The 18,289-nt window shown below is 44.3% G+C and overlaps 1 protein-coding gene across 2 annotated transcripts in view; it reads right to left on the bottom strand.

Annotated features, from left to right (window-relative positions):
* TGFB2 (transforming growth factor beta 2) overlaps positions 1 to 18,289 on the bottom strand; it is a 69,495-nt gene that overhangs the window by 5,784 nt on the left and 45,422 nt on the right. For both annotated transcript variants that reach the window (XM_029047171.2, XM_029047172.2), the window contains 4 exons: positions 18,104 to 18,267; positions 2,610 to 2,742; positions 2,382 to 2,492; positions 585 to 762 (listed from right to left, as the gene is read on the bottom strand). In XM_029047171.2, the coding sequence (XP_028903004.1) occupies positions 585 to 762; positions 2,382 to 2,492; positions 2,610 to 2,742; positions 18,104 to 18,267 (586 nt within the window). The remainder of the gene's footprint in view (positions 1 to 584; positions 763 to 2,381; positions 2,493 to 2,609; positions 2,743 to 18,103; positions 18,268 to 18,289) is intronic.

Consider the following 18,289-nt stretch of genomic DNA (forward strand, 5'->3'; position numbering starts at 1 on the left):
TAGTCTCTTGCTATGGGATGGGGCTGGAAATGATTAGTTAGATGCCAAGGACCATTTTAAAACCTCTTCCAGAAAGCATCCCCCACCAGGTCCCATCAACCAACTAAGTCAAGCCATCCCGACAGGCAGCCTTACCGCATATATATGTACATGTATAAACACGTTTGGTTTGTGCTTATTTTTGTCACCAGTTGTACCCAAGCATTTCCTTTTGTTCCCTTCATTTACTACTATCTGGGTAGTCCCCCTTTCACTGTAAGCTCCACAGGGGCAGGGACTTAATTTTTCTACATTAATTTTATGGTCCAAGTGTCTCTGTTGAGAGTAAGGACTCGATAAATATTACTGATGGATTTCTTTTGAAGGTTCTTTAATACATTTGGAGAAAAAGCGTTATTTGACATCACTCTGACCATCCCATGTTAGAAGTCAAGAATTCAATTTCAACCTGCACTTAGAACAGTGCTTGGCACATAATAAGCGCTTAACAAATACCATCATTATTATTCTACAAGCAGACAAAGGTGGGGAGCACCAGTGCACAAAAGGTTAAAAAGAAAAATCAACAGAATTTTTTTTTTTACCTAAAGCAATAGGCAGCATCTAGAGCCCGTTTCTTCCGCCGGCTGGATTGTTGCGACTCAAGTCTGTAGGAGGGTAACAACATTAGCAGGAGATGTGGGCTCTTCCCACTGTTTTTTTTCCTAGCGGACTTTAAAGTTTTCAGATCACCACTGGAATATGTGAAGGAGCCATCAATACCTTAAAAAAATGCATTTTGGTAATAAACATTGTGTCTCTTTATCTTCATCAATTATAATCAACCATCTTTTTTTTTTCCTTTTTTGACCATTATCAGACTCAGCCGCAAAAATGTCAGCAACAGCATCTGTTGCCTGTGCTCAGTGCCAGGAGAGAGAGATGATCCGCCCTGGCCCCTCAGTGGATTGCACAAAGATAACAACTAGCAGGTCATTTTGTTTTTAATTAATAGTCTCTCCTCAAATGTCATTATCACAAGTACTAGAAGTAGAGATTTTTCCTTATTAAATATATTAAATCCATATGTCTAAATCAATCCAGGACTGGGTCTATACAGTTTGGGTCATTCACTAAATACTACTGAATGAATGAAAGAATGAATGGGTGAACGAATGAATGAATGAATGAATGAATGAATGGTGCAATTAATATTTAGTATTTGGTTGTGCTCAATTTTTCACTGGCAAAAAGTTCCCAGTGCTAGAGGGGAAAGAGATTTTTCATGAAATTATTTTATAGCATTCGTGTCGCGTTCTTCGTTCTATCTAAGAAGAGAAACTTAAATACCCCAGGTAATTCAAAAGAATTCCAGGCTCATGGCCGGCTTGCTGTTTCCCAAAATACTGGACATGCTGGATACTGGGGCAAATCTCTTGATCTTCCGAGTCTTTGTCACAGGCCCCTCACAGATCGAACACTGGTCTAGTGCAGTTATTTGGAAAGGGCCAAGAAATGTCATGTGATTACACATCGTTGCATGGGACTGTGATCATTTCCTGAGTGTCACATGATCAGACCAGCACTATGATCTGGTCACGCCTAGGCGGGGAGAATAGTGGATACATCACGGGCCTGGGAGTCAGAAGGACCTGGGTTCTAATTCTGGCTCTGCCTTGTAACTGCTGTGTGACCTTAGGCAGGTCACTTAAGTTCTCTGTGCCTCAATAAGCCCCATGTGGGACAGAGACTGTGTTCAACCTGACTTTCTTGTATCCACCTCAGTGCTCAGTACAATGCCCAGCACACAGTAAGGGCTTAACAAATACCACAATTATGACTATTATTATTACTATTATTATTCAGGGGCTGATTATCCACTTTGTGGATTATCCAGACTTCGTAAAACTGCGGCTTCTCCCTTCTGCTCTCTGTTTTTCGGTTGCACCCCTGCTTTCTTTAGCACCTGCTCCAGAGGACAGGCAGGAGTTCATTAGTAGCTCTTATAATGCTTCGGTGGCCCAAGAGGTTAAATGGCATGGGCTTCTGCAATGAGGTTTGTGGATTTTCATTTTTCCCAGGTCCCCTTCTCATCCTACTGTAGAGTCATCTGGCCTGCCTCGGAATGGAGTTCATTTAATGAGATCGGGCAAAATGACCCTCTGGCCTTACCAAGAAGCGCTCACCTCCTCCCCAGCCATGACTCTATCTTCGTTAGTTACCCCGCCAATTCAAAAGAAAAAAATTCTCCCAGGCTGCCCTTGTCAACAGAAATTCTGAGATTTTAACTTTACACACGTAAACTGAGCTCATTTCACTCATACCCTCAAACCTCCCAAAAACTAAGTTAGGCATCTGTGCTGACTTCCCACCCCGACCCCATCAGACAAAGTCTCGGTTACCTGCAAATCTTGCTTCTAGTTCTTCACTTTTATTTGGGATGATGTAATTGTTGGATGGTACAAAGGTGCAGCAGGGACAGTGTAAACTGATCTTAAATCCCAGGTTCCTGTCTGGAAAACATGGAAGTCAGGAAGATCATTTTTTTCCCCCTGAAACTTAGAGCAAATCTGTAAAGATGCAGAAGGAGCCAACGTCGAGAGAGAAAAAACACAAGAAGAGGAAGTTACCTTTATGGTGTAGCCATTCATGCACGGCGTCGGTGACATCGAAAGAGAGCCATTCCCCTTCGGCACGTGTTTTAACAACCTTGCTATCAATGTAGCGCTGGGTCGGTGAAGTTAAATCTTTGGACTTGAGAATCTGCAAAGAAATAGAAAATCTATGAACAACTGGGTTTCAGTAGAGGCCTTCCAAGTTCCAAGTTCGACGGGTTGAACGCGGTCCCTGTCCCACATGCGATGCACGGTCTACGAGTATAAGTTCTTCTCTAGACTGTAAGCTCGCTGTGGGCAGGGGATGTGTCTATTTATTGTTATATTGTACTCTCTCAAGCGCTTAGTACAGTGCTCCGCACACAGTAAGTGCTCAATAAATATGACCGAATGAAGAAAGAGCTCACACGGGCTGGAAGTTCTTCTTCTTGTAGTAAAATATATTATTCTGCTCTATGTGAGACTCACAGAAGAAGAGGGGAAGCAGCATAGGTTTCAATGACCATTTCACAGATGAGGAAACCTAGGCCCAGAGAAGCTAGGTGACTTTCCCAAGGTGACACCGCAGGCAGGTGGCGGAGCTGGGATTGGAACTCAGGTGTCCCAATTCCCCATCCTGTGATCTTTCCATGAAGTCTCACTGGCTATCTAGCTTTGTGTTTCCTCATTTCTTCCGATCCGTATTTGTACGTTCATCCGGCAGCAGCAAACCTCTGCTATGGAAAATAGGTACTAAATCATATGCATGTTATGATAAAGGGGACGTGAATCATACGGCCGAAATTCTAAGTAAAAATGACATTAATTATTTTATCCTTTCTGACACGACTTTTACAAGGTTGCAGTCATAAATTAGAAGCCATTAAGTTAATAGTTTTGTTGTCCCCGATCCTTCAGAGCTGGTATTTATTTAATTTTGGGGGGGTATAACACAGTGAGTGCACTCTCTTACTCTGAAGGCCCTTATTATAAATCTACTCCCGATAAAGGAGAGAGTGTTGTAACCCTGGCTCTTAACTCCGCCGACCCTAAATTCCTTGGCAAGCAATAGTGTTCTAGGTAAGGCTGCAGCTGGACTTTTGACTCTGAATGTGACCTGTTACAATTCATAAAGACACTTCATACCCCACAGAGAGTCAACTGAGTTGGGCGGTGAAGGACAGTCTGGCAAACAATGTGAATGAATGTTCTCAAACAAACTTTCCCCTTTAGCTAAGAAATCAGTAAAAGCTATTTCTTTCACACAGAATGAAAAGCAGCAGTCTTACGTTTTATAAACAAGTTAACTGTGTGTAGTGCTTTTCTTTTCTTTGCTTCTGGATGACAGTCCCGCAGGACAGTCTCAAAGCCCAACTATTTCTTAACTGAAAAGTAATGGACAACGACCACCACCCCTACCGGACCGCTTCCCAGTAAGGTTCACAATCCAGTCTCCCCCTCCCCATTTGCTATACAAACTCTCGGGAACAAATTTTGCCAAGCAAAAACTTCTTGAAATGACCGGAAGAGCCATGGAGGTAATGGATCAGTCAGTCGGTGAACAGAATTGATTAAGGTCACATCTCCTCCAAGAGGTCTTTCCTGAATAACGCTCTTTCCCCGACTCCCTCTCCCTTCTGCGTCATCTATGGTCCGGTATCCATTCCCCTTGGGCACTTGGTATTCACCCCACCCTAAGCCCCACAGCCCTTAAGTACATATCTGTAATTTATTGATTTATATGAATGTCTCTCTCCCTCTAGACTGTAAAGTTGTTGAGGGAGGGAATGTGTCTACCAGCTCTGTGGGATTGTACTCTCCCAAGCGCTTTTAACAGTGTGCCATGGATTGACTGGCTGAGCATTTTCTAAGCACTTGGGAGAGCATATTAGACTCAGTAAAAACAGCCACTGCCCTCCAGGAGTTTACAGCGTAGCAGGGGAGACAGACACTACAATGAACTTCAGATAGGAAGAAGAAGGCAAGGGGATATGTGCATGAATGAATACTTAATAAGGTAAATAAGGTACAAGAGGGTACAAATGTTAAAGTGGCATACATGTACTGAAAAGGCAGTAGGGGGATTATAAGCAGAGGGATCAGAAGCCAATCAGAGAAGGTCTCTTGGGGGAAATGCGCTTTGAGAAGAGATCTGAAGGAAGAGATATCTGTCGTTTATCATATTTAAGATGGGAGGAGATGCCAGGCAAGGAGGAGGGAGTGAGCACTTGGTGGCAGGAGAGATGAGAACAGTGCACAATAAGTTGGTTAGCTTGAGAGGAATGAAGTGTGCGAGCTGAAGTGATGTGAGAGAAGAGAGCGGCTACGCAGGAAGAAGAGAGCTGAATGAACGCTCTAAAGTCAAGGGTCAGGAGTCTCTGTGCGATGTAGAGAGGAATGGGTAAACATTTGAGGTTTCTGAGGTGTGGGGAGATGTGTGCAGAACGGCATTTTAGAACGTGGATCCTTCGCACAGGTGCAGGACCAGAGCGGGGAGAGAGCAGAGGCGGTGAAAAAATTGGTGCAGTAGTCGAGCTGGGATATGACGAGCACCTAGACCAGCATGGTGGTCATATGGATTGAGAAGAGGCAGATAGATCCCGGCACTGGACGAAATAAACTTTCATCATCTCAGAAGGAAGAAGGGCGATTACCATCTTGGAGTTTGGGCTTACCCAGACGTGAACTGTGAATAATTCTCAAAGACAAATATCAAGCTCAACAGCCACAGAACATTGTGAAATTGGTCTACCATGTGAGACCCACCATCTCTGCTGAACAAATAAAATCCAGATTTAATATCGGTGCTCCTCACAGAAAAGATGGTCCTTAAGGGACAATCTGGCTGAAACGGCAAAAGCCCAGAACAAGATTTTATGCTACATCACTGCCAAGATAGTGTGTGGGAGAGGCAAACATGCAGTATGGGGGAGGGTCAGGGTTTTTACTCCCGCGGTTCAAAAAGAGAAAGGATAAGTGGAAAAACACATGCACAGCTAAAGAAACTTCGGAGGAGGCTTCTGACACTGAAGATAAATGTTTAAGAGCAGTTCAATCTCAGAGAAACCAACACTGCCTTGATAACACTGCCAGACCCAGTTCGTGATCACTGAGGCTCCAAAGAGCCGTTACATAAATTTCAGGGCTGACACAAAATACACAGAACTTGTGAACCTGATGTGTAATGCTATGCTTTTCTTTGGGGAAACAATTAGGAAAAAATGAAGCCTACAGGTATTTCGTTCCTACCCAGTCAGTTGGCTTGAAAGAGATGGCGGTCCATTCCAAGAGATAATACAAAAAGAAAAGAAGCGCTGGCTACCTCTACAAAATAGATTCCCCTTCTCGACAAAGACTCTATACATGATAAGAGACTGAAGCCCATTCATCACTCGTGCAAATATGACCAGGGGAGAATGTTACTATTCTTCCTCGGGCTGCTTTGTGGAATCACTGGACCTGATGGGATTTGAGGGCCCATTACCTCTTGAGAGATTTACACTTATCCTGCCCTAGAAAACATAACTGCCTCCCCTCTTCTTAAAAATCTCCAGGGCAGGATATTTCTTTACCTTCCTTGGTAATACTGCCCTGGGTGTACAGATTCTTTTGGTCAGGAAGTTCTTCCGCGTATCTAACCGAAAATCCTTCCATCTTAAATTTAGGTCTGTTCCCTCATTCGTTCTCATGGAAAAGACGGCAGATTTACTGAGATCTGTGCCTTTGCTCCTCCAGTGCTAATCTTCTCTCTGTGCCTCGATCTCATCTATCTTGCCGCCGACCTCTGGCCCACGTCCTGCCTCTGGCCTGTAAGGTCCTCCCTTTTCAAATCCAACAGACGATTACTCTCCCCCTCCTTCGAAGTCTTACTGAAGGCACATCTTCTCCAAGAAGCCTTCCCAGACTAAGCCCCACCTTTCCTCATCGCCCCCTCCCTTCTGCATCACCCTGACTTACTCCCTTTTGCTCTTCCCCCCTCCCAGCCTCAAAGCATTCATGTACAAATCTGTAATTTTCTTTATTTGTATTGATGCCTGCCTTCCCTCCACCCCCGCACCGCTAGAGACTGTAAGTTCACTGTGGGCAGGGAATGTGTCTGTTTATTGTTGTATCGTACCTTCCCAAGCGCTTAGTACAGTGCTCTGAACACAGTAAGTGCTCAATAAATGTAACTGAATAAATGAAGATCCTCTCAGCAGCATATATTTTAAGTTAAACCAATCAGTGATATTTACTCATTCATTCATTCCATCTTTTGAATGCTTCCTGTGTGCTGAGCACTGTACTAAGCATTTGGGAAAGTGAAATGCAGTTGGCAGAACTTGTGCCTGTCAAAAGGAGCTTACAATCAATCAATCACAAGAATTCATAGAGTACTTTCACAGAGGACTGAACCAAGGCTTTTCCAAATGCAGCCTACTCCCCAGTCTTTCATCGTATCTGAGGTACTACGTATAAAGTGAGATCGAGCCACAGTATTTCTTTTATGGTATTTGTTAAGTATAGACTACGTGCCAGGCACTGTACTAAGCACTAGGGTGAATACAAGTTTATCAGATTGGACACAGTCCACGTCCCACGTGGGGCTCACAGTCTTCAACCCCATTTCATAGACGATATAACTGAGGCACAGAGAAGTTAAGGGACTTACCCAAGGTCACACAGCAGAAAAGTGGCAGAGCCAGGATTGGGACCCAGGTCCTCCCGACTCCATATCCCTTGCTCTACCCACTAGGCCACGCTTTTTCTCTATATATAATACATAATCTATTCTTCTGCAGATCCGTGATTTCCCTGATACTGAGTTTTCAAACTACACGACTCAAAGGTCACAAATCGTTACTTAAAAGAAGCACTGTCTTCCTTGATGACAAGCATATATCTGTTTTCCTTGATTATCTCCTACGGGTCATGTTGGGGAGGGGAGGGAAAGTTTGGAAGGAGTGACCTAATGATATTATCTCTTAAAGAGGGTAATTATAAATTGCTCCTAGCAGAACAGAGTGAAAAGAACACACACTTTCCCATCTGATTGAAAAGCCCCACTCTTCTGATGGTGGATACCAGACAAATTAGGCCCCTGCTTTTCCCTCCATTGGATAGCCATCTTAATCCATCTGTGTAAATTGAATTGTAAAAGATTTTGTAACGATACTTGGAAATCAAAATTGGCTGCCCCTAAACTAGCTACCACCCAGAGCGGCGTTCAGATTTCACCTTTATTACATTATTGATGTATCCATATATAGATACGCACGTATCTACAGCCATCGCCTCTGGCGAGTCTCGGGGCCCTTCGCTGAATTACGCAATTCTCGACACAAAAGGATCCATTCATTTCTTCTATTACTCACTCACAGCCAGCTCTGGAGTGGAAGGAGGCAGAGGGGCCCGGGGAACGTTATCCTACGGTTGGGGCTAGAAGAAGGGAATTCTGGGTAAAAAATTATGACCAAAGGGGACCTGGAGAACTCTAGGCTAGATACTGGAATTCTCCTCCGGAGTCAGCCTAGACACGAAGACTGGCGCCTTTTAGAATCTGGGGAAAACCTAATACCAGATCTCTAAGAAATGCCGGTGGTCTCACGGGCGCCGGGATCAAATTAGGCCGAACCCAGAGTGCAAATTCTATCGGACTCCTAACTCTGGATTCACAGATTGAAGCCATTTGGGTTGGATGTAGAAGGCGGGCCCTTCGTAGGGGCTTTATTTTTGCTTTCAGGTTATGTTCCAACGGGCTTCTCCACGAACCGGGATCCCCCAGTGCTAAAACTACTCCCAAGCACTCTGGAAGCTGCATTATTCGTTCAGGAAGCCAGGGTAATAGGAGGCTTGGATGCCAGATATGGATATTGGAGGATAAAATGAAAAGCTGACTGTTCTAGCAGGGTTATGCATCTCCTGAAACATACAAGTAGAAAAGTGTGTGCTGCAATTGAGTATCTATGCACATGGAAAATGCTGGACTTTGACCACAGACAGTTTTCTCCTATGTTGAAACTATTCCACAGTGGCACGGCAACACTTTAGGAAGCTGCATTAACTGCATTCAGAACACCCGGATATTATTTAGGAAATAGAACCGGTAATTTCCTAAAGTACATCCTGATGTCCCGGTGCTCGTTACCGTAGGACTGGAATGCCAGGATTAATCAAAAAATACTTAAAAGACATTTGAAATGTCAGTTCATCTTTAACTGTCCACTTCGACTTACTTTATGCTTAAAATATGGATTTTCGGGCTTAAAAAAAAACACCCCACAATTCAGAGGGTGATTAAAAAACCAAACTAAAACCCATTAATCAGTTTGAAGTTTTCCACATTTCAAAAATTTCCAGTTATATTTTCATTTTCATTTATGATTTCCCAGACCGGGAAGTCCCTGCGGCGGGAATGGGGAGAGCCTGACACCGACAGACCTTACCGGAGGGAGGTAATGATGGGGAAGATGCTGGAAAGGATCACGGGGAGCATCAGAGGCAGAGCTGGGACTACTGAGAAGGACCGAGGCCTAGCGGAAAGAGCCTGAGGCTGGGGATCTGAGGACTTGGGTTTGAATTCTGGGTCTGCCACTTGCTTGTTTTGTGACCTTGGCCAAGTCACTTAACTTCTCTGCCCCTCAGTTTTCATAACTGTAAAATGGGGATTCCACACCTGTTCCCCTTCCAAATTAGACGGTGAGCACCATGTGGGACGGAGACTGTGTCCAAACCGATTAATCTGCATCTACTCCAGCTCAAGCACAGGGCTTGACACAGAGTAAGCACCTGACAAATAATAATAGTAATAATAACAATAATACCCCAGAGGGAAGGGAGACTGGGGAGGGCAGCAGGGGTATAACTATCCACTGCACATTAGTCTTGACGTTTCTTTCTCACCCTCCTACTTCCCCAGTACCGCAGGGGGAAAAGAGGGAAAAGAAGGGTGGTGGGGAGGAGAACTGTAAGGCATTTCTGGGGAGGCAGGAAAAGAAGGGGAAAGAGTGCCAACAGATAACAGGATGTACATTTAAAAAAACAAGAGAAACAGGGAGGTAGAAATCAGGTACCACTTCCATATCTGTTCTCTACGTATGTTCTAGCCCTTATTAGAGAAACCATTAACAACCCACTCAACCCTAAAAAATATGCTGTTTCATGGAAAAAGCAGCAAAAGTATATATCCTCAGTTGAAACCCTGATGTTCTACACACGTCAACCTCACTTACTCAAAGGCCAACTGAGCAACGGCAGGCATATCCCGCTGGGATTGTCTTTGGGACCGAGTAGGAGGAGAGAGGAGACTCGCAAGACAAAACAATTGAATTTGGGTTGGTACTGACTCTTCGTATCGCATTTCCAATAAAGCCTGACACGAAGAAAGAATTTCCAGCCATCAGAAAGGTCCCAGTCTTTATGAGGTCAAGAGACCTGGAAAAAAATGGCTTCCACTGCCACAAAAATTCCTCCAAGGCCTAAAAGCCAAACTGTGTTGCCTTTACACTCAAATCTCCTGGTTGGAGATGGGGTTTCTTCAGGGAAGCCTGTGAAACTCAACACACAGATTCCTCAGAAAGGGTTCAAAAGACCCAGCAATTAACCTGACTCTTTCTTTTTCTTTCTCTTTTGTAAGGCCCCTTTCATAGAGCCTTTAAATAATAGATATATTCTCAGCAGCTTCACTGGTCTCACAGCCTGGGCCCAGGCAAAGAGCGTGTACATGGAGGAGCTTTTTAAGGAAAAACTGCTCCAGAGATCCATGTCATTGCATGAAATACGTTCTTTATAGCCGGATGTTCATGCAAATAGGTGTACCTGTCATAGATGCTCATAAATAATTGTAGGGTTAAAAATAATAATTATAGCATTCAATAAGTGCTACCTGGTGAGAAGGAATGTGCTAAATGGATAAAAAATAATCAATTCAGAATGAGTCCCTGTCCCCAACATGGCTCCCAACCCAGGAGGCCGAGAGAGCCGGTAGTTTATTCCCATTTTACAGCTGAGAATAGAGGCACAAGAAGGTTAAATTGACCTCCAAGCCCTTAGTACAGTGTCCCACACATAGTAAGCACTCGATAAATACTACTGATTGACTGATTTACCAAAATCACAGAGCAGGCAATTATATGGAATTAGAAGCTGGGACTCCTGCTCTTTACACTAGGTCATGCTGCCAACCATTATAAAGAATAGTGTCAATTGTACCTACCTTGCATTTAACACACACAACGCACTTAATCCACGTCATAATTACTACTGACTACATCTCTTTCAAGCTACTTCCTCTTTTGTAAATGCAGGTCATTCAAACACACGTACACGTATAAGGTGGTACTAGCCTATATGAAATCTTTAGCCAAATGTCTCCTGCTACTGCCCAAGAGTTCTCTTCATAAGATTGCACTGTTTGTCATCTTGAAAGTCTGTTTTTAAGACCACCTGAAGTATGTTCAATCACTTCCTTTAGTATACATGGGACTTTCTGCTGATGACAGAGTTGCAGTGATACAAGAGTAAAATCACTTACCCAGATCAGGTGGAAAAGTAGGAAACAAATAGGCCGTCTAAACAGAAAAACTCCATAAGTCTATATTTTGGTCCTTCTAAAGCTCCTTTTTTTTTAGCGATGGAAGCAGCCGTTGTTCTAAAAATGTGGGTTGCAGAATGCTAGAACTGAAGTAATTCACAAAAAATACATCTGAACTCCATATATCCAGGAAGCTTTGATACAGTAATAGGGAGTCAGTTTCCTTATCTGTAAAATGGGAATTGAAAACTTGCTTTTCCTCCTTCTTAGACTGTGAGCTTACACTGTGGGACAGGAACTGTGTCCATCCTGATTATCCTGTATCTACTCCAGCACTTGGTTCAGTGCTTAGCACCTAGTAAGCACTTACTACCACAATTATTATTATTAATAATAGTTATAATTGTATATATTAAGCAGTTAGTGTGCAAAGCACTGTACTATTTTCCTGTCTTTTCTGAAACATTACGATTGTGTCGTAGGTCTAAACTTCGTGCACGTTTGTGTGGGTGTATTCACATCTGTGAAGGGAGAGAAAGAAAGAGACAAGCAGATAAAGGGACCGACAGGCAGACAGTTGATCCCCAATATGCTTTCCTTCCGAGTTTAAAGGTCCTGGTGTAGAAGGTGAGATTTTATAAGTGTGAGTACCTGGTTGATAAGGCTGAAGCATACCCAACAATCTCTTCATCAACATGTACATAAAAAGACTGTTGCTGTCAAAGCTATGCAAAAGTATCGTTCCCTCCTGCAGAGGTCAGTGAAGACATGAAATGCACTTTACCGTCTATAATACCCCTCTTATCCCCAAAGGCAGTAAATTTCACCAAAAAATACATCTAGTCCATAAAACCTTCCAGTCTTTTAGTTTTGTCGATCATTTTATTTGTCCATAATACCATAAATGCAACCGTATTTCCATAAAGACAGAAAAACTCAGTTACTCGGATGACCCAGAGATCGGGCCAGTTTGGGATTTAGGCATTCTGGATAATTGTGTTTTATCAAATGATGGTGATGATTATGCTTTTCTCTGTAGGTGGGGGTGGACTCTGTGCTTAAAAAAATATTTAGATACTAATCGTTTTGTATAAGCCTTGTGCCTTTTATTTGAAAAGAGGCACTGGGCTGTGTATGTCTGCTCTGTGGCGCCTGAGAGAGGTTCAGTGTTAAGGGGATTGTATGCAGTAAAATGTTAGACAACAGGAGCTCAGTATAACCCTTTTCAGTAGCACTTTTTCTAAGCCTAATTTAACAGCCACTCTGTTTTTGTGGCTGACCTCTTTTTTATTTTGTACACCCCTGGGCAAAATGAGAAATGAAAGCTAAACTCTGTGTGGGTCTGCATGCGTGTGCATGTGAGAGAGAGCGAGAGAGTGAGAGAGTGTGTGCCTGTATTGGAGAGGTGGGATAAGAAGGAAAAACTTTGATTAACTCTATCAGTACCGCAACCAGATTACATCATCCACAGAATCAACTCACTTTTGTGGTCACAAAGTCCTTTAAGAAATATAATCTAGCTCTCTTACCTTGGACTAAACCTTCTGTTTGTATTTATAGGTTTTGCCCTGAGGTATCACTCTGGGGGAGATGTAGAGTTTAAAATCCTGTTATATGGACTTCACACCAGCAATATTCATGAGAGTGTGTCCACCACATTCTCTCATGCCTCATTTTTTTTTCTGTGATGCAGGAGATTCATTCTAGTAGGAGACAATCCTCAAGGTTCAGGCCAGTGACTTTAGCTACATCTTATCAACTCCAAATTAGAATCTCTACCTCCTCATGCTAAATAATTGTTTACTATGTGCCAAGCACTGTATTAAGCGCTGGCATAGATACGATTGGGTTGGACACAGTCCTTGTCCCACAATGGGCTCACCGTCTTAATCCCCATTTTACAGATGAGGTAACTGAGGCCCAGAGAAGTGAAGTGACTTGCCCAAGGTCACACAACAGGTAAGTGACGGTGCTGGGATTAGAACCCAGGTCCTCTGACTCCAAGACCCATGCTCTATCCATTAGGCCACGTAAAGATCCCTTCCCCCACTGACACTTTCCCACCGCAAAATACAATGGAGCTCAAAGCGTCCCTTAATCAACCAATCAATAGCATTTATTGAGCATTTACCGTGTACAAAGCTCTGTACTAAGTGCTTAGAGGAGTACAACACAACGAGTCTGTAGTCATGTTCCTTGTCCCCAAGGAGTTTATAGCCTAGCATTTCCAGATACCTTACAAGATACATGTTTCCAACTGGATTCTTATATATTTATTACGTTTAATACTCGGTCACTGGTATTCATGTTTGTATAATTTTGCTTGTCCATTCTCGTCTATAATTCTGCCTCAGTAACTCCCCATAGAGCCCAGTAATTGCTCTGCTCCCAAGGGTGATGTTGATTGTCCGACAGAGAGAAGTGTTACTGCTGCATTATTTGGCGGGGGGGCGGGGATATTGGGTGATGGGAAGGGTGGGTTCCTGTAATTTTTTGCCTGGGTTTAAATAAAGTGTAATATAAGCAATCCCATGATCCAGGTCACTGAATATGTGCTGAGAACAGGAAGGAGGGTGGGGAACCAAACTGTCCAGAGATAATTAGTGAAAGTTGTGGGTGATGAAAGAATCGGGGGGGGGGGCAAGTACATTTTTGAAACTAGTTCTAAATGTCCTGAACTCTTTTAAGTTTTTCCGAATTGCACCTCCCTGCAGGGTCAGTAAAATCCCCCGGGGTTATCACCCAGAAAAAAGCAAACCTTGTAAACTGACAAACGACAGTCACATCATCACCGATCCATCCCCCAGTAAAGCACCAATGTCCATGATGCATTAAACCACTCTTCCATCAAGAGAGTCCTGAAAGAGTCCCGGGAAAGGCCAAGCCTCAGTTTACATTTCCTTGAAATATATTCAAACCCTCCTCCTCTTCTTAGGCCGCCTCCTGAGTTGTCTAGCGATCCGGTTGGGCTCTGACTTCTGGAGAAAGCTCACGTTAACTCAACGCAATCCTCCCCTAATGATTCATGGGGAACAGTTGGCAGGTTTTATTCCTTCAGTCCATCAGGTACAGATATATGCAGCCTCACGCCAGCACCGTGATGAAAGTTAGAAATCTGGCTGCCTCCCTCATGACGCTTCATGATGTATGACCAAAACATCTCCCTGCTTCCCAAGAGAGTTATCCAAACACGTGACTGCTCAGTGGTCTGGCACTAATAAGTCACCTGGAAAACGACATGGTGGCTCCTTTCCACTGTGGCAGGAGGGGAGAGAACCACCCCCCTCCTGCTAATACCCAGGGGGAAGATGGCGCCCTGGTTGTTCCCAGAATGCTCCCTCTCTGCCTCTACTTTGGGAGAGATTTAATCTTAAATACAGGAGCATTTTAATCAAAGAAAGATGTATTTTAGTTCCTAAAGTGGCTGAGAGTGCTTTGAATATCAAAGGTTCAAAGACATTCCCAAAACATCAGAGCTTTATCTGATAAAATTCCAATAAAGGTTGCATTTGACATAAATCTTTAAAAACACAGTAAGGGGCACTGGCAGCGGGCATGCTTGCTTATTAAATCTTATTTTTCTCTTGCTCTAAAAGCACTTTACCCCTCAAGTACTATCCCAAATCTTGGTGTATTGTTGAAATCAAACAGGGATCATACCAACTTAGAGTTTTAGGTGGCTATTACATTAGCAAGGGGCAGAGGGAGGCTAGTCTAATCAAACTGAATTCTATTCCCTCTCCAAAATGTTGGCAGACTTTGGAGAGAGTTAAAGCTTGAGATTCCTCCAGAAGCCTGGCGGAGTTCCCTGGATTTCACGCATAGGGAGAGAGAAAGAGGCGGCATTTCTTTTGCAGTCTGGAAAGATGAGTTTGTACCCATGAGTTTACTTAGAGGGTACAATCTGGAGCTGTTCTGTTGGACTGTCAGATGTGGTCAACAAAAGCCCAGCTACAACTAAGGGCAAGGAAAGAAGAACAAGAGGGAGTGAGCTCCTTTCAATCAGTCAGTCAATCAAACAATTATATTTACTGAGCATTTACTGTGTGCAGAGCACAGTACTGAGCACTTAGGAGAGTCCAAACAACAGAGTTGGCAGATTTGTTCCCTGCCCACAATGAGCTTACAGTCTAGAGGGGGAGGAGTGTTTTTTTCAGTGGATGATCCAGTTAGAGGTTTGGGTGTGATCAATTCAGTCGAAGCAAAAATAAATACGCCATATAAAAAAGCGATCCTCCCCGACTGCCTTTCAACTGGCTTGTCTTCCAGAGGAGCGGGCTTGTAGCTTTTTTTTTTCTCCCCCAGACAGAACTGCACCTTCTTCCCTATATCCTCTCTGTCATTGCTAACTAGATGCAGAGAAGAGGGTATCGCACATTCAGAGCGAAAACCCTCTTCATTTCTCCAAGTATCACTCTCCTACCTTCATCAATCAATAGTATTGAGTGCTTACTGCGCGCAGAGCACTAAAAGCTTGGAAAAGTGCAATACAACAGAGTCGAAAGGCAGGATCCCGGCTCACCAGGAGCTTACCGTCTACTGTGGGAGAAAATGCAACCGGTATTCCTTAAAGACCTCAACTGACAGTGTTTGACTATTATTCAGTCAGACGAGGGGGGAATTGGGCATAAAGCTAGTGAATACTTTCTTCCATTAATCTGCCGTGAAATCGCGGCAACCTACCTACCTGAACGGTACCTGACTTGACTGATGCAACTGAGAAGCGAGTTAACTGTAGTGGCCCAAACCCTCTGGTCCTCGCCGGGATGTCATGAGAATGTAATAGATTTCCAGTGTTTGATCTCTTCAGATAAGTTAGCCACAAATGGGGATTGAGGGTCCTGGAGGAATCCGAAGCCAAACCAGGGGTCCCCGTCACCTATGGGTGGGCATTGGGGGGTGAAGGGGTGCTCCACAGCCAACATGGAGACCCTCAGCACCAGAACTGTTTCATGCCCTATCAGCCTCCAGTATAAGGTTGGGCATTTTCCTGTCTTCCAACAGGCTCCGGGGGCAGGGGGGTTGGGAAAGGACTTCTGAGTCCCCGCTGGAGACCACATATCGTGTTCCCTCTAGGCTGTGAGCGTCTTGCCGGTGGGCAATGTGTCCACCAACTCCTTGCATTATATTTTCGCAATTGCTTAAAACAGGGCTCTGCTGCACAGTAAGAGCTCAGTTAATACCACTAAGTCAAATAAATATCACTGAGTGATCCTGTCCCGGAACACCACATCCCCTCTAAGCTCCTCCCCAAGTTCTCCTCTTGAAATCACAATGAAGACTTGGCAACCTAACAAGAAACTCCATGGGTAGATGCTGCATATGATTAAAAACAGTACCCAAGCCAAACCATGTGCTCTTCTGTTCTAACTTGCCACAACCCCCTTCCCCCTCAACTGCTCTAGCAACCAATATTGCCCTGTTAGAAATAAACAGACTCCTAAGCCAGAGATCACCACACAACTAGAGAGGGAGACAATTTACTCCGTTGTTTGCAAACTACAGTGAATACTTCTTGAGTCCAAACTGCCTGAGTTTATTTGGGGATTTGGGTCAGTAGACTCTGTCGGGGGTAGAGATCACTTAAAAGACGGGCCTCTCACCCCTTGCTCCCACCCCGTTCTGACTTGCCAGGCCACAGCTTTCCCCATCTTGAGGCTGAGAGTCCACCTTCTCCAGGAGGCCTTCCCAGATTCATTGTTTATCTAAATAACTCAGTCGATTCAATTGGATATAGCTGAGTCCTTCCAAGTGAAAAGTTTCAGTGCTTTTTTTCCTCCCAGGGGCAAGATTAAAAACCAAGCATTTCTACTCTTTCTATAATTCCTTTTGTCAAGTTTCTACTTCAGATAACCAGAAGCAGGAACACAGTATTTGAATAGGTATTAACACAAACAGGAGAAGCAGCGTGATCCAGTGGAAAGAGCAGAGGCCTGGGAGTTAGAAGGACCTGGGTTCTACTCCTGGCTCTGCCACATGTCTGCTGTGGGACCTTGGGCAAGTCAGTTAACTTCTTTGTGCCTCAGTTACTTCATCTATAAAACGGGACTGAAGATTGCGAATCCCAGTGAGACATGGACTGTGTCCAATCTGATTAGCTTGTATTAGACACTCAGTAGAGTGCCTGGCATGTAGTAAGTGCTTCACAAATACCATAAAATGCCCGAACTGAAATTACCTTTCATCCTCTCCACTTGAATATCTTGGCATCCATCTCTCCCTGTTCCTCTGGGGCCTCCCTTCTTGTTTTCTCACAGGTCTGGTTTGCCACAGCCAGATCTGGCTTTCAGAAGGGCTACCCGAGCCTCTAGGGGTCACAGGGTGGAGGAAGCCACAGAAATGGCCCCCTTCTTGAGATCTTCAACCTGAGAAGGCCGGTCGGTCCCTGAGATTCACCATCAACGGGAGAAGCGGTCTGAATCTTCTGGATCCAAGACCAATTCAACCTCCCTCTCAGAACTGCAGTGACCCCCCGACCTAGCTTTCGGTCAGAACCGCACAAACCCTCAAGCGTTAATTCTGGAGGGGGAGGGAGGAGAGAAGATGAGGCAAATAGCCAGCACAGTGTAAATGCCTCCCTCTTTGTGGAGGGAATCCCTGGTAGGAACAGTCATCTGGGGCCCCATCTCAATGGCTTCCTGAAAGTGAGATGGCTCCAAGTGCTTTGTTAGGGAGACAGCAAGGAGTAGATTCACGGGCGTAGTGCTGACGGAGGAACGGCTGCCGATCCGCACGTTGGAGGAGTGTCAAGAACGGTAACTCCAGGCCAGTAGATCTGTGAATTTATCTGCACGGCTGTATTACCACCAGACGAAAATTCAAAAGTAGGTCATTCCTAAGTATTCTAGAACAGACCCTACTACGCGGACCCTTACCTCATTTGGAGAAGAGGTGCTCAGAACAGCACCGGGCACGTTGTAAGCGCTCGACAAACCCCATCATTATTGTTATGACAATGGAAAGACTATAATGGACCTGTGAAGCCACAGTTCAAGCCAGTCGGGAGAAGTCGTTTTACCTGATAGAGTTCTATTCGTTGTTCAGACACCCGGGCCTTGGGATTCTGCAAACGGAAGACCCGGAACTCGGCCTTTACCAGGTTGGAGGCGTTCTTCTCCATGGCCGAGACGTCGAATCTGACAATCCGGAAGTAGGGTCTGTAAAAGGTGGCTGGGATGGAATCTGTAAGAAGTCAGAGTAATCT

Source organism: Ornithorhynchus anatinus, chromosome 19 (assembly GCF_004115215.2).
Source record: "Ornithorhynchus anatinus isolate Pmale09 chromosome 19, mOrnAna1.pri.v4, whole genome shotgun sequence".
Classification (NCBI taxonomy): Eukaryota; Metazoa; Chordata; class Mammalia; order Monotremata; family Ornithorhynchidae; genus Ornithorhynchus; species Ornithorhynchus anatinus.